Here is a 14,216-nt window from a genome sequence, read left to right as displayed (position 1 = left end):
CATGCACAAATAACGTTGCCTTGCCCACAGTCGTTGTATTTGCATTTTCGGTTGATGCATCTTCAGCAGTGGTTACCATGTCTGCTTATTATAAGCGACTTTGGGCTTGTTTTTTTTGTAAAAGTTGCTTGTAAATATTGGTGGTTGCTGTTTTTGGGGCTTGTTTCTAAAGTGCAGTTGCTTGTTTGGGCTTCCTAATGTTGTTTAAATCAGTGGTTCTTTACCATTTTCATGGCAAGGACCCCCAGATTAATATGTTTTTGTCCATGCCCCCCCCCCCCATAAGAAAATATTTTGTGCCAAGATTTGTGTTGTTAATTTTTTTTTTTAATATTCAAAAATTACCCCTTTTCCCCAATATTTCTATCAAATTTTTGTTTAGCAGATCTACAAGCTCACAACACGTCTCATCGCGACGCGTTGTGAGCTTGTAGATCGGCTATTATCAAATAGCCGTAGCCTAGTCCATAGTCCCTTCTTTTGGGCTTGTTTTCATAGACCAGGTTGCTTGTTTCTCTCACAAAATGTGGCAACAGTGATTTTCAGTGTTTCTCAACTGGTGAATTGAGACCCCAAAAGTGAGACAGTTATATTTCCGACATGGACCCAAAACATGTGCCCATCATGGACACATATTATTTCCAAGTGGAAATTAGTGAATGAAATGGGAAAGGCTATTTTGGAACAAACATGTGTTGCTGTGCCTTAGAACAAAAGTAACATAGCATGGGCTGTTTTTTTTTAATTAGCAATAGCCTCTGAACAACAAAAATATACAACACATTAAACTACATTTACATCTTACATCTTGATACATATTTTGAGTGAGTTAGGAGACAAATATCCTATGTATTCCTATATTTATTTTAAACTATGAGCTTTAATTAATGTCTCAATGTTTGGTAGTCTTAGCAACTTGCAATGTATAACTGTTGACAAGAATGTGGGACTTTATAATTTGCTATCGTGCATGAATTATTATAATTTCTCCTGTTTAAGGTTTGTCTTTGAATAAGTGTGACATCCCCTCACTGAGTCGGCTAAGGATAACAGGATGTGAAATAGCAGAGGAAGAGAACACACATGCTACATCCCATTTCAGAGTGTTGTTCCAGTTGATCATCCTGGCCATAGGTTTAGGTTTTGACTGGATAGACAACTAGTACGTAGCCAGTCATACATATCAAGGCCTGTTACAGTGGCCTGTTTTTTAGGCTATACTGTAGCCTATAAAGCCCTGTAACTGGGCTCTTCTCAGTTGCTTTGCAATTGCGAAAAAAAAAGGTCATGTGTTAAGATGTGCTTTCCTAATTTTCCTAACTGCCTATTAAACTGACAGAGGTGTCTCAAAAAAAATCCTAAACAAACTAAAAATATTTTAACAGTATCTAAACTAAAAGTGAAATCATCACCCTTTACTAAACACAAGTATAATGTGAAAATATCTGAAGTAGTGTGTTTTTAATGTTGGGGTCATTGAAACGTTCTGACTGCAATTGTTATCTGCAAAAGATTCTGAGAATTTATTTGCCAATCTTTTTTGGGAAACAAAATTACGATTAGCCTAGTGGGAAGGGACAGAAGTCTGTAGAAAGGATTGCACCCATACAGTCCCATTATCTGTCATGTCAAGAAGAGTAGGAGGTACCTTTGATACTGACACGTTCTGGAGGCACAGCGGTATGTTGTCGTTAGACTGTTCAGAGGACAATATCCACCCGTTTGCAGGGTGGATATTGTCCCAGTGCAAACAGCGTCTTTGGCAGACCTGTCTTTCATGGTTGCATTTCAGGTTTAGAGCAGGCAAGAGAGTATGAAGCTGTAGTGTAGAACGTCATTGACTGGGGGTGGACAGGACTAATCTTAAGACCTCAGACTTTTACTGAAAAGGTTTGCTGGACAGTGGGAGCAAGAGAATGGGAAAGGAAGGGACATGGGAGCGCAGGAAGGGGTCCTTTTAAAGTCTCGAAGCCGTCGACAAACAACAGACCGTCTCAGATATGATCCTCCTGTCCTGTCCTGGTCTGTACTGAATCTGTTCAGCCAAATGCAAGGGCCGATAATATTTCACAACAGACAGAAAGAGACTAGAGCATACATCGATTGAGAGCACTGGCACTGTAGGAGAGGTGGTCATTATGGAACAAAAGCATGTTTACAATGCTGATGGTCCCACAGTAGGAGGCTTATTGGAAGTAGCAGAGTAGATAAACACTGATTAGTGGCTCTAATCAATTTAATCAATATAATCTTTTACCAGACCATAAAACTGTAAAACACGCACGCACGCACGCACGCACACACACACACACACACACACACACACACACACACACACACACACACAGTCAGAAGAGTCCTTTCAAAAGAGACATGCATTGGACTTTCACATGACTGCCCCAACACTGATTTCCACCAAATTGATTTTTACAGAGGTAAAAGATATTTAGATTCAATCATAAATTCTCTTAAAACAAAGCCTTTAAAAAAAAAACAATCAGATGTAAGTGTATATACACTGTATATACTGTTGGTGTCAGTGTTCTAATCTAAACAACTTATACAAGTTATCCCCCTTAATTTGCTCAAATAATGAATTAAGCAAGCCTTGATAAGCTCTATTACTTTTCTCAAATTATGTAATTAGAGAGGTTGTGGTGAGCAGAAGCACCTGTTTAAACATGGCCCTTGATGTTAAACCCTCTGGCCATGGCCTGTTTTGAAACCGGAGTGGTGAGTCACTTCACAACCACCCCCCCTCAACTGAGCCCTCTCGGTTAAGGAAAACAGATCCGGCCAGGCTTGCTGGGGGGAGGGGATGTAGAAGAACACCGGAGATTGACACAGCTGGACACCGCTCCCAAGGACACTACGGGACTCCACATCCTGCCAATGGGCTTCAAGGTTCCCATGGTGACCTCTTTCTCAGCAATTGATTTGAGAGGCAAAGGGGGAGGGGGGGGGTACTATCAGAATTAAAGGAATATGCTTATCTCTCCGCCCTCGTAATTGTAAGTGTATCAAATCAATTTGTCATGTTCTTTAAAGAGAGAATTGAAGTGCAGAAAAGAACTCCTCAGAATGCCCATTCCTTTCCCAACATGAGAGAGAGGAGTGGGCTGTAAACATGCAAGGGTAGATCACAGATCACAGTCTGTGCATAGCAACTTCACTCAAAATAGACTGTTCAACGTTCAGGGGTTTTCCCCCTTATAACTAATGAAGTGAATTGGATTGAAGTGCATGAAAACAGCTCATGGGAATAAAGGCTGTGCTTAGTTTGTATGAATAATAAAAGCTGTACAGATGTGGTGAACACACCCACCCAAGTCACAGAAATGTACTTCAAATTCTTTCAACAACAAATGTACCCCGTACCCAACCCCTCCTCCTATTCCCGCCAAAGGCCTTTAGGGTTGGCGTTATGCACTTTCCTGAAAGACTGCCTACCATCTCCATGACAACCATTGCCCTCGACACCAAAGGATGCCCAAGGATGCTGACACAAGGGGCTAACGCAACAGTGGGTTTCTTGGATTTGGATTGGATTTCTTTAACAATGAGTCAATAGATTAATAGCCTGAGGCTACGAGCTCAATCCATGGTCTTGAAGGGCGGACCCAAACACAGCCGCCCGGATTTGTGCGTGGCTTCCTATTGCTTCACCAATCTATGTCCCCGCCTCCCCTCCCCTCCCCCCCTCGGCCTGTGCACGGAGCACGCTGACGTCACAAAATTTAGAGCGACGCCCCTCTGCACTCTGATTGGTTAGGAGATAACAAGGTCCAAGACCATCGTTCCTGCATGGCTCCCCCAGGCTTTTTTTCTTTTGTAACAAAAAAAAAAGCCTGGGTTTCCGAGGCTAATAGATTAATTACAGTAGAGTGTTTTGCAGTTTTCAAGACTCATGGTTATATAACATAGAACATCGTTATAAGGTTAGAACATGGTTATAGCATGAATTGCGATAATGCAGCATGTCTAATTATGAGGCACCAGTCACACAGTAGGCTATGTAATTGTAATTGCAGTTTGCATTCTAACCATTTACCGCTAGATGGGAGTGTTGGTTGATAAATGCATTCAAAGTTAACAGGAAACAACTAGACTAGAAGAAATAAAAAGCAAGAGATCGTCGACCGGAAGTCTTATTTCTGATAAGTTATTTCTGCTCACGGAACACAGCTTAAAAAAGCATGTATCCATAGTTTTTGGACTTTTTTTTTTTTAGTAAATTACCTTGAGTATTGGTATCAAAATGTGCTTATGTAGCCTGTGGGACCTCCCAGCGGCGTCAGTTCACAGCTGCAACCAATGCCTAATGATTAGTATAAAGGTATTGGGTAGGGAGCTGAGCGGGGCGGTAATGAGTGTCGAAATCACCTGCCGTCACGCTGAGCTGGGGAGGAACTGTGGTAGGCAAACATTTACATATGTGCTATTTTGTAATAGTTATTGATTTTATAGTGTGTATTTTAAATTGCATTTGTTTATATAGGACTTGGCAAAGGCTGTGAGCTGAGCTGCTGTGGTTATGATCAGTGGACCATAGTAGTAGGTAGGCACACGCCATGGCAATATTATAATTATTATTAATAATTATGGTACGTTATTGAAACTGATATTATGATACTTTACAGATTGCCGAGGCGTTGTCTGCCGCTGCCCTATGGTTTATTGTCCCTTTTAGTTTATATGGTTTTGTGTTTGTTTGTTTTTTTTGTTTATTCTGGCTACTTCCCATGGACGCCGGCTTTTGTGCGTGGCCATGGGGGCTGAACTTGACCACCACTCGGCCCCCCCCGCCCCCCCCACCCACTGCGTCGCGGGCATGTATGCGCGCGAAGCGCGCGATTTTTTTTTGCTTAATTAATTCATTAAATGACCATAAAACAACATTAACAACACTCTACCCATCCAGTGTCCCATGCATTAATAATAATAAAAAAATAACTGTGCACAGCTGGACAAACTGCAATAATATTATAGCCTAATAATAAAATACCTATACCATATAGAAGAATTGAGGTACTTTTACTTTACTGGAGTATTTCCAATTTTCAATACTTTTACTTCTACTCCATAGACAAATATTGTACTTTTACTCCACTACAATTATTTGATTTGTAGATTTGGATTATTATTACAAAACTATTTATACAGTATATATACTTTGGCAATTTGAAAATAGCAGATTTGCGACGCGTTGTGAGCTTGTAGATCTGCTATTTTCAAAGATTTTTTATACATTTTACACATTTGAAAACTTGTGAAATGGGACCTTCTGCATAATGAGTACTTTTACTTTTGGTACTTTAAATACATTTTGATACCAATACTTTTCTACTTTTACTCAAGTACATTTTGAATACCTTACTTTTACTTGTAAAAGAGTAGAATTGATGCTTTTGTTTAAGTAAAAAATTTGAGTACTTTTTCCACCACTGGTATTCTGTGCATGCAGTGAGTGACTGTTACACAGGACCTCCAGAACATGTTTAGCACAGCCAGGCACGCCGATTTATGTGCACGGCCGTGGAGCCGCAATAGCCCCGCCCCCCCGCCGCGAGCCGTTTCTGTCTGGGCTATTGTTCTAGGTGTCAACGGCGTTAACACCTATCTGCGCCCCGCTATAGTAATGGTAATGGTACTGTAAGTTTGAGCCTGACATCTGAGATTCATGAGGGGGCTGACCAATTGACTGTGGGGGCGCTAGCCCCGACGCCCCCACGTCATCGGCGCCCCTGCTACTTCCCATCTGAGCACAGTTTCATCAGGCAGAGCATTCAGTTATATTACATCAGTAGCCTATGTATACTACTATGTGCAGCTTGCTGTGACCCAACTGGGTTCTGTGTATCAACTTTATAAAGGGTTCGCTGGACTGCCCAGGTTCCTAGTGTTGCTCAATAATTGTCTTGCTATTTTATCTATTGCTCTTTTAACCTCATAGCTTTTCTAAATAAAGATCAGTACTATTGTACTATGATTTTATACACTGTGTTTGTCATTCATTTGACAGCCTGACTGGGGAAACCTTATATGGTGTTTATTGAGTTCCCTTTAACTCAGCCTAACTAAAGGGTGGCGTAGTCTATTTCACGCTGTTACACTTAAAGTACCAAAAGTAGAAAAGTAGCCTACTAATTATGCAAAATGTATGAAAGGTATAAAAATCATTTTAAAAAAATCAGATCTACAAGCTCACAATGCCTCATCACAGGCATTGTGAGCTTGTAGTGGAGTAGAAGTAAAACAAAGTATTGAAAATTGGAAATACTCAAGTAAAGTAAAAATGCCTCAAAATTGTACAAGAGTACAGCAGTACTTGAGTAAATGTACTCAATTACTCTACCACACTGGATGATGGCGGCTGATCAAGCTGTGCAGGGAGTTCCTCCTTCCCTGTCTGCTAAAGTGGTTGGGTAATGATGACAGCTGATTTATAAAGCTTTTCATTGAATGATGTCTTATATTGTGGTTGACAACAATAGTGTACTATTATTATCTGACAACTCTGTGATCATAGTGTCTATGTAAGCAGCAGTAGCATTAGCTTAAGCTTGCTAGCAGTGTTGTTATGAATCAATCGGCCTGCGGATGATTACAGTTGAGTTCTGATCATGTTAGCAAGACATTTCTTATAAAGCAGTGGTTTCAACCCTTTTCATGTCAAGGTCCATTATTTGTTCAGCATTTGAGCCACAGATCACCATTTGATGAGATATAGCCTCTCAGACCCTACTACTAGCCATGGTTCACATGACGCTCGACGGTCACGGGCGTCATGGCGGAACTTCAACCTGGTTTTGGCACTTTCTCCATCTACATAAACGTTCAGAGATTTCAAATATAAAGTGCTTACCCCATGGCTGTTACAATTTACATCGGGTGGGTTTAAGTACCCGTATCTTCCGTATTGTTCAATAAAAAGCATTTTAATCTGATTGGTGGCCATTTTCTCATAGAGTTATAATGTATCAGAGTGCAATACACCTCCCAACCGATAGAGTCGCGTAGTTGAAAGCATACAGAAAAAATAGCCAGTATTAGCCACCGATGGGATTAAAATGCTTTTTATTGAATAATACGGAAGATACTGGTACTTAGACCCACCCGATGTAAATTGTAACATCCGTGGCCATAGGGTAAGCACTTTATATTTGAAATCAGAACGTTTTTGTAGATGTACGGTTTGTAAATGGAGAAAGTGCCAAAACCAGGTTGAAGCTCCGCCATGACTGTCATGATTATGACAGTCATGTTTCAGGGCTACTCACCCAAGACTTAGAATATTTTGTTATCGTTGGATAAGGTTTTGTCCACAATTCCATACTGTATTGATGTTGGTACCATTGGAGAGATGACAGCCAAACGTTGATCAAAATAATAATTATTTAATTAAGTAATCCAGATGTTTAACAATAATTAAACTTTAGCATAAAATGAAACCCAAGTGGACCTGTAAGGGTCCAACTCTCAAGAGTTAAAGATCTATAAGGGTCCACTTTGTTTACCATCTCTTCCATCATTTAGCTGGGGACCACCTGTAACCCCCTCAAGGACCACTGGTGGTCCCCGGACCACTGGTTGGAAACCACTGTGTATAAAGCATCATGATTATAACATTCATTGCTGATGATGTGTCCAGTTTAAGTTTGATATACAGGGCTGTCAGTAAATGTGGCTCCGATGTCTTCACAGGTCATTTGCTTATTTGACTGTGAGAGACAGATTGCCGACCATCTTGACCAGAGTTATAGACACCATCCATCGCCACAAAAACAAGTTTTTTGAAGAGTATGGAGAGGTAAGAGCTGTGGTGGTGGGTGACGTGGGTCCACACATTGGCACATCATTCGTTTAAGTTGCCCATGCGGATACAGGAATAGTGGGCAGCACTGGGCACCAAGGAAGAGTGGGCACCTCGATGTTTGGCAATTTCCCCCAAAATGACCCCAAAAAAATAAGAATTTAGAAAATGGTCTTAAGACTTAAGTAATGTAAAGTACATGATTTCAAGATTCAAGATGCTTATTGTCACAAGGATGTACAAGTACCTGCAGTCTTGCACTGTGAAAAACATAGGTTGGGGGTGCTCCATAATACACAGAAATAACAATGCTAAACTTATCTAAAAGGTTAAAAACAGTTTAAATCAGACCAGCATATAAGGCCGTAATACCACAGAAAATGTTAGCCAGACTGCTTGTGCTGGCTTTGATACCCTGATACTAGCCTGGTAAACACCCCCTCCCTCCGGAAATCTCATGCATTGCATTGCATTTGGTTTCAGGAAGGAGGGTCTGGGATTGCTCACAGAGTAAAGCTGCCCGAACCGCTGCGCATACGAACCAATCAGCGGCTGCTAGGGGCGGGATCATCCAATCACCTGCCTAGTAGCTTGAAAAAATGAAACTCCGTCTGTCATCGATTCTGCGCCCGAAGTCTCAGATGCAAGTACGCTGTGAAACAAAATGTGTGTCGCAAGCTTCTTCCATTTGACGGAGTGAGGTTACCCTGATACCTCTTCCCTGATGGCAACAGTATGAACAGACTGCTATGGGGGTGTGTGGGGTCCTTGATGACCCTCAGGGACTTCCTGAGGCAACGCTGGGTGTACAGCTCCTCCAAACTGGGCAGTCGACATCCTGTGATGCGCTCGGCTGTGCGCACCACCCTTCTCAGAGCCTTATGTTATGGTCCGTGTCTGTGCAGCTCCCATACCAGCTGGTGCAGCTGCTTGTCAATAGGCTCTCGATCGTCCCTCGGTAGAAAGCTCTGATGATTTTTAAACTCAGGCCGAACTTCTTGAGGCGTCTGAAGTCCATATAGGCGCTGTTGTGCCTTTGCGATCACCACAGTTGTGTGTTCCTCCCATTTGAACATGCACGGTTGATCATTATCAGACCTAAATTTACCCTTCAACCATGACTGGTTATACAGGTTTTGTAGCATTTGTAGAAATATTAGGCCTTAATTGTCAAATGTTCTAATCATGTATACTTTACGTTACTTAAGACCATTTTCCAAATCTTTCATGTTTTACCATTTTTGAACAAAATAGCTTATTTAACATTGAGGTGCCTACTCTTTCATTCTTCCTGTTACCGCCCATGCTACTTACACCCTATTGGCTTCAGCAGAAGATAAACCTGACCGAAAGCCGTGTTTAATCTGAAATATATTTTTCCCACAGGAGGGTGTCCAGGCAGAGAAGGCGACGATTGGTCTGCTGTCAAAGCTAAGGAATGAACTGCAAACTGACAAGACAGTCCTGCCCTTGTCGGATGGTCTGAAAGACACCAACTCATGGAACCTTTACTTGCAGAGACATCAGGTTTTACAAGGGGAACCGGACTCTGTCAGCTGGTTCAAGTCTCCATGGCTCTACGTGGAGTGCTATATGTACCGCAGAATACAGGAGGCCCTTTGGCTCAAGTGAGGATGACGATAATGAAATTAAATGTAACTTAGATTAAAGTAAAAAGGTAGATTATCTTTTATTTATTTGTTGCCACGTTGTGTGCATTGCCTCTTGCAAATACAGTATACATCCAGTATACAGTATACATCCTCACATACCAAATATGAGCTAATATGCTGAATATGACACTTGGTTAGTTGGTTTATTCATAGGATACCCATTTGGCACATGGATGTCAGCTAGTCTTCCAGTTTTGGGGTCTGTTTGTACCATACAGAAGCTCATCAGGCTTTTATTACAATTTAAGTACAGACCAGAGATAAGCAATGGATTGATAACGGAGGACCTATCATATATGTTACTCTTGATTTATAGCATACACATATGCACATTTATAAAGGGATACATACGTTATACTCTTGCCTATATCTGGACACTTCTTTAACTGTGTTTGTGAAGTGTATATCATTTATCCCAAATAGCAACCAGTAATTTGAACTATTATCCAGAATGTTTTCAAGTAGACCTTCTCAAATTGATGTTGTATAGACATAATTTGCTGCTTTGCTACTTTATTTTATTTTATTCCAATTGTTTTTCTATTTCTCCTTTCTTTACAGTCCCCCCATCAGTGACTTTGATGTGTTCAATGAAGGAAAGACTCAGGGTTTCTTTGAGTCTCAGCAGGCAGTGATGGGTGTGTGTACATATCTGCATGGCCTCTACAGTAACATGGCAGTACTCTCGGAGACACAGCTGATGGAGCAGTTCTACAAACTGTTACAGGTGAAAACCTCAAATGTAATAGTTCTGTGGCAGACTGGTGTTCTAGACATGCTCTATTTCTTACATTGTAAATTGATGTTCAGAAGCATTTTCTATAAAACCTTAATTGTCTTAGATATTTCATAAAAGCTCAGGTAAAACCTCAATCTGCAGTTTCTTCAACTGGCTGGCTATATGTAGATTCTAGAACAGCAAGAACATAGATTTAGAGTGATAATCCCTAAACATAATAATTATACATATTGTGCTAATTCATTGGGAAACGGCACTAGTGTGGAGGACTCTTTTAACTACACAAATCACAGATTGGGAAGGCCTAACAAAAATATCAGTTGTGAGATTTGTTTTTGCTTTAATCCCTGTGTTAGTGATCCTGTTTTTCAACACACATTTTATGTGAGGTTTGGACATTGGCCACCATTGCACCCCCCCAACCCTGCGCTGTGATTGGCCACCAGTGTACCCCCCTAACCCTGCACCGTGATTGGCCAATCACAGTCTATTCAGGACTGTGATTGGCTAGTGAAACATGACACATGTGCATAGCCCATAAATAGGACTATGCACTTTTTTAAGTTAGGGGTGTACAATGGTTGGTCCACAATATTACTTTTCTTTAAGTGAACTTCCATCACTGTGATGACCACTGTGACCACACCGCCCACTTCACACTGGGTGTGATTTTTTTTAATTGTAATTTAGATAATTGTTATACATTAAACTTCATATCTATTAGATTTTTGATGACAGTCTTATGTTACCCTTGAATAGTTTGATTTTCAATATGGTGATAAGGAACATGGTAACATGTGTCCTTAGTTCCTTGTACACTGCCATATAGAGGTATACTAAACAGTACAACTAAATAGTACACTAGAATGAAATGTCACAGTAAAGCCCATTTCTCCTTCTAGGTGTCTCTGTGGGGAAACAAGTGTGACCTGTCTATCTCTGCTGGGCAAGAGAACTCTCAGAAGGCGAGTCCCATTGATTCCCTTTCTAACCTCCAACCCTTCATCCTGGTAGATGACTCCAACAAGGTATGGTCGGCACTTATATCTGCTAAGAGGCCTGGAGAGTCCAGCACATCTACCCCAGGCAGAGTAGACATTGTCCTAGACAACGCTGGGTTCGAACTGGTCACTGATCTGATCCTTGCAGACTTCCTACTCTCTGCTGGTCTCGCCCGTGAGGTCCACTTTCATGGCAAATCCATCCCCTGGTTTGTCTCTGATGTCACAGCAAGTGATTTCCAGTGGACCATCCGGCAGACCATGGCAGCCAATCACAAGTGGATGTCCAAAAGTGGTGCCCAGTGGCAGAGCTATGTACGGGAGGGTGTCTGGTCCTATCATGACCATCCGTTCTGGACACAGCCCAACGAGTTCTGCGACATGGCAGCCGATGCGCCTGACCTGTACACCACTCTGCAGGGAGCAGACCTGATACTGTTCAAAGGAGACCTCAACTACAGGAAGCTGACAGGGGACCGCGATTGGGACCACGTGGTTGCCTTTGAGACGGCGCTGAGGGGTTTCGGGCCTGCCCCACTGTGTAGCCTGAGGACTCTGAAGGCCAACATACAGGTTGGTCTGCAGCCAGGTCAAGGGGAGAAGCTAAGCTCCCAAGATCCAGACTGGATGACCAGTGGCAAGTATGCAGTGATTCAGTTCTACAGCCCACACAGAGAACAATAAGACTGGTCATGGGAAGGCACTGGAGAAGCAGGCATTCAACAAAGTTACACTGAGCAGCGTAAGCAATGACAGAGAGCAGTTAGTCTGTAAGCCATAAGATGCAATGGTTATGGAGATATGGTTCTTGCCTCGTCAGACCTAGAAATATGTCATGTTTTTTGTTAAGGTAGTGCCAGCCAGGCTCACTAATGATTTTCCCGTCATACATCTCACTTACAATCTCATCACTTTGAGACTGACAGGACCTGAACATTGGAATATTCTTTACAGTGGCATTTTATACAGAGAAAAAACAAGATCACTTTTAAATGTAATGCACTACTATATTGAATTGTAATGTTTACATATTTCTGCTTGTGTGGGCAGGAAATGGCTTATTATACATTCAATTTCTTTTCCATTCAGTTCTGTTTAGTGTGTCTTAAAACATTTAGCTCACCGTCACTGAAAAGGCATGTATGAAAATGTGTACCCTACAGTGTATACAGTCACCTTTGATATCACAACAACACTCATCATGAGCTAAATTGATAGGTTTCCTAATGTGAAAGGTAGAAAGGTAGACTGTCACTGGGGCAAATTTATATATACTTTGTCGCATTATGGTGTCACTTGCCAAAAGTAGCACATTTACAAGTGAAAAACGCTTAGCATCTTTTGCTTGTTGGCAAACAGTGTTTGTCTGTTTTATAAATAATAGCAACCCAGACCTACAGTATGTATGTATCTCGATAAATAAAGGGTGGATGTCTCAGTATCCAATATGTTATGTTATCCAACTCATAATCAGCACTAGTACCTCAGTGGTGATAATGAAGAGAATTCTTCTCAGTGGTACAAGAGTAAAGGACTTAATTTAATATAGAATTAGAATGATTAATATTCTAGTCAATAGTCAATATTTTGGGGGAATGTGTAAAAAAATTTAAAACAAATAAAATAGTTCTGTCAGTAAGGCCACTTGTTTTGTGCATGACATGACATGTCCTGAAATTGTGTTGTTTACTGAAGACACGTACACTGTAGCAATGAGGTGGGAGAATGAAGTCTCGGTGCAAAGTGTTCATTTTCCCTCTGGGTTTGCAGTTGATTGGTTGCTTGTTATGCTGCACAATTTCAGTAATGTTTTGTTCACAAATGGAGCATGCTTTTCTCTCAGTGAAATCTGGAGGATTTATTAAGGTCACAAAGCTATTTCATTTCTCTTGTGATGCTTATCGGGAAGGTATTTAAATGAAAGGTAATGTGAAATGTTTTTTTTTGTGGGTGAAAAAAAGTGAAAGCTCTATATTCTCATGGTAATCATTTCTATAGAGTGTTTGTTCAGTAACGGGTCTCCTTGTCTCTCCAGCTCTCTAATAAACAGAAAAAAAAACATTTCAGGTGGGTTGCCAATTTTATCCAATCAGGAGAGGGTACCATTTATCAGCTAAAATGTTAGTGTTACAGTTTAACATTTTTGTTCATTTCTTTGTGTCATCACTTCCAATTTCATTTGTTTATCCTGCATCCTGTATGAGTTCTCTCTACTGATTGAACAAAATTGGCATCCAGATGTGGAAATGCCTTTTATGTTTAGCTGGAAAGGCAGCTGAGCCCTGTTACTGAAGAAAAGCTCCATAGCGATGATTACTCAGAATATAGAGCTATATATTGAACAAAAACTAAAACGATTGACTTAATTCATTATTTGGTCAATGTTTAAAAAAAGGTAAATTGTCCACATACCTTTATTAGCCTTAGATGATACAGTGCACTTTTGATTGAAAACAATGTGGATGCAGTATTTCCTTGTGCTTGCTATTTTACTTTTGTGGTTCATCTCTCAAGGTCTACATTTGACCTTGACTTATAGTCTCAAAACGTGCAGAAGGAATTCCTGAAAACCACTTACTTGGAACTTTAGTCCTGTCAACATGACCATGGCATGCATTGCATTAAAACCATACTTACAAACTCTGTTTTTCCACTCTGTTTATGTAGTGTTCTATTGGATGTGTCCATCACTGATAACGTAATGATTGACTGACTGACACATTTACCATTTAAGGTTTTGAATTATATGTGTGACCCGCGGTTCATGCAATGCTAGGAATATATTCTTCACGTATTCTTTACTTCAGGTTTTTTTTTATTAATTACCGTCTTTTTGATGGAAGAAATCAAATGCGAGTCATTTAATGTCTGATTAATCTGTCTTTTCTCAAATTGGAATTGTGTAATATTGGCTGTTGGAGTGAGAGTTGACCTGATGTTCTGTTTGCTGTGTTATGGTGACCTGGCACTGAAATGCACCATCACTATCG

General features: G+C 40.8%; 1 protein-coding gene across 1 annotated transcript; it reads left to right on the top strand.

Moving 5' to 3' along the window:
- Positions 1-6,363: 6,363 nt before the first annotated feature.
- On the top strand, positions 6,364-13,852 carry armt1 (acidic residue methyltransferase 1; the record flags this gene model as incomplete). Its single annotated transcript, XM_080453038.1, has 5 exons — positions 6,364-6,425; positions 7,705-7,810; positions 9,200-9,441; positions 10,048-10,213; positions 11,128-13,852. The coding sequence occupies 5 exons, from the start codon at positions 6,364-6,366 to the stop codon at positions 11,908-11,910; spliced, it is 1,359 nt and encodes a 452-aa protein (XP_080309164.1). The 3' UTR covers positions 11,911-13,852.
- Positions 13,853-14,216: the final 364 nt, after the last annotated feature.

The sequence above is a fragment of the Gymnoscopelus braueri genome, assembly GCF_963280865.1.
Source record: "Gymnoscopelus braueri genome assembly, chromosome: 16".
In the NCBI taxonomy this organism is placed as follows: Eukaryota; Metazoa; Chordata; class Actinopteri; order Myctophiformes; family Myctophidae; genus Gymnoscopelus; species Gymnoscopelus braueri.
This window is presented reverse-complemented; position numbering and strand designations above follow the sequence as displayed.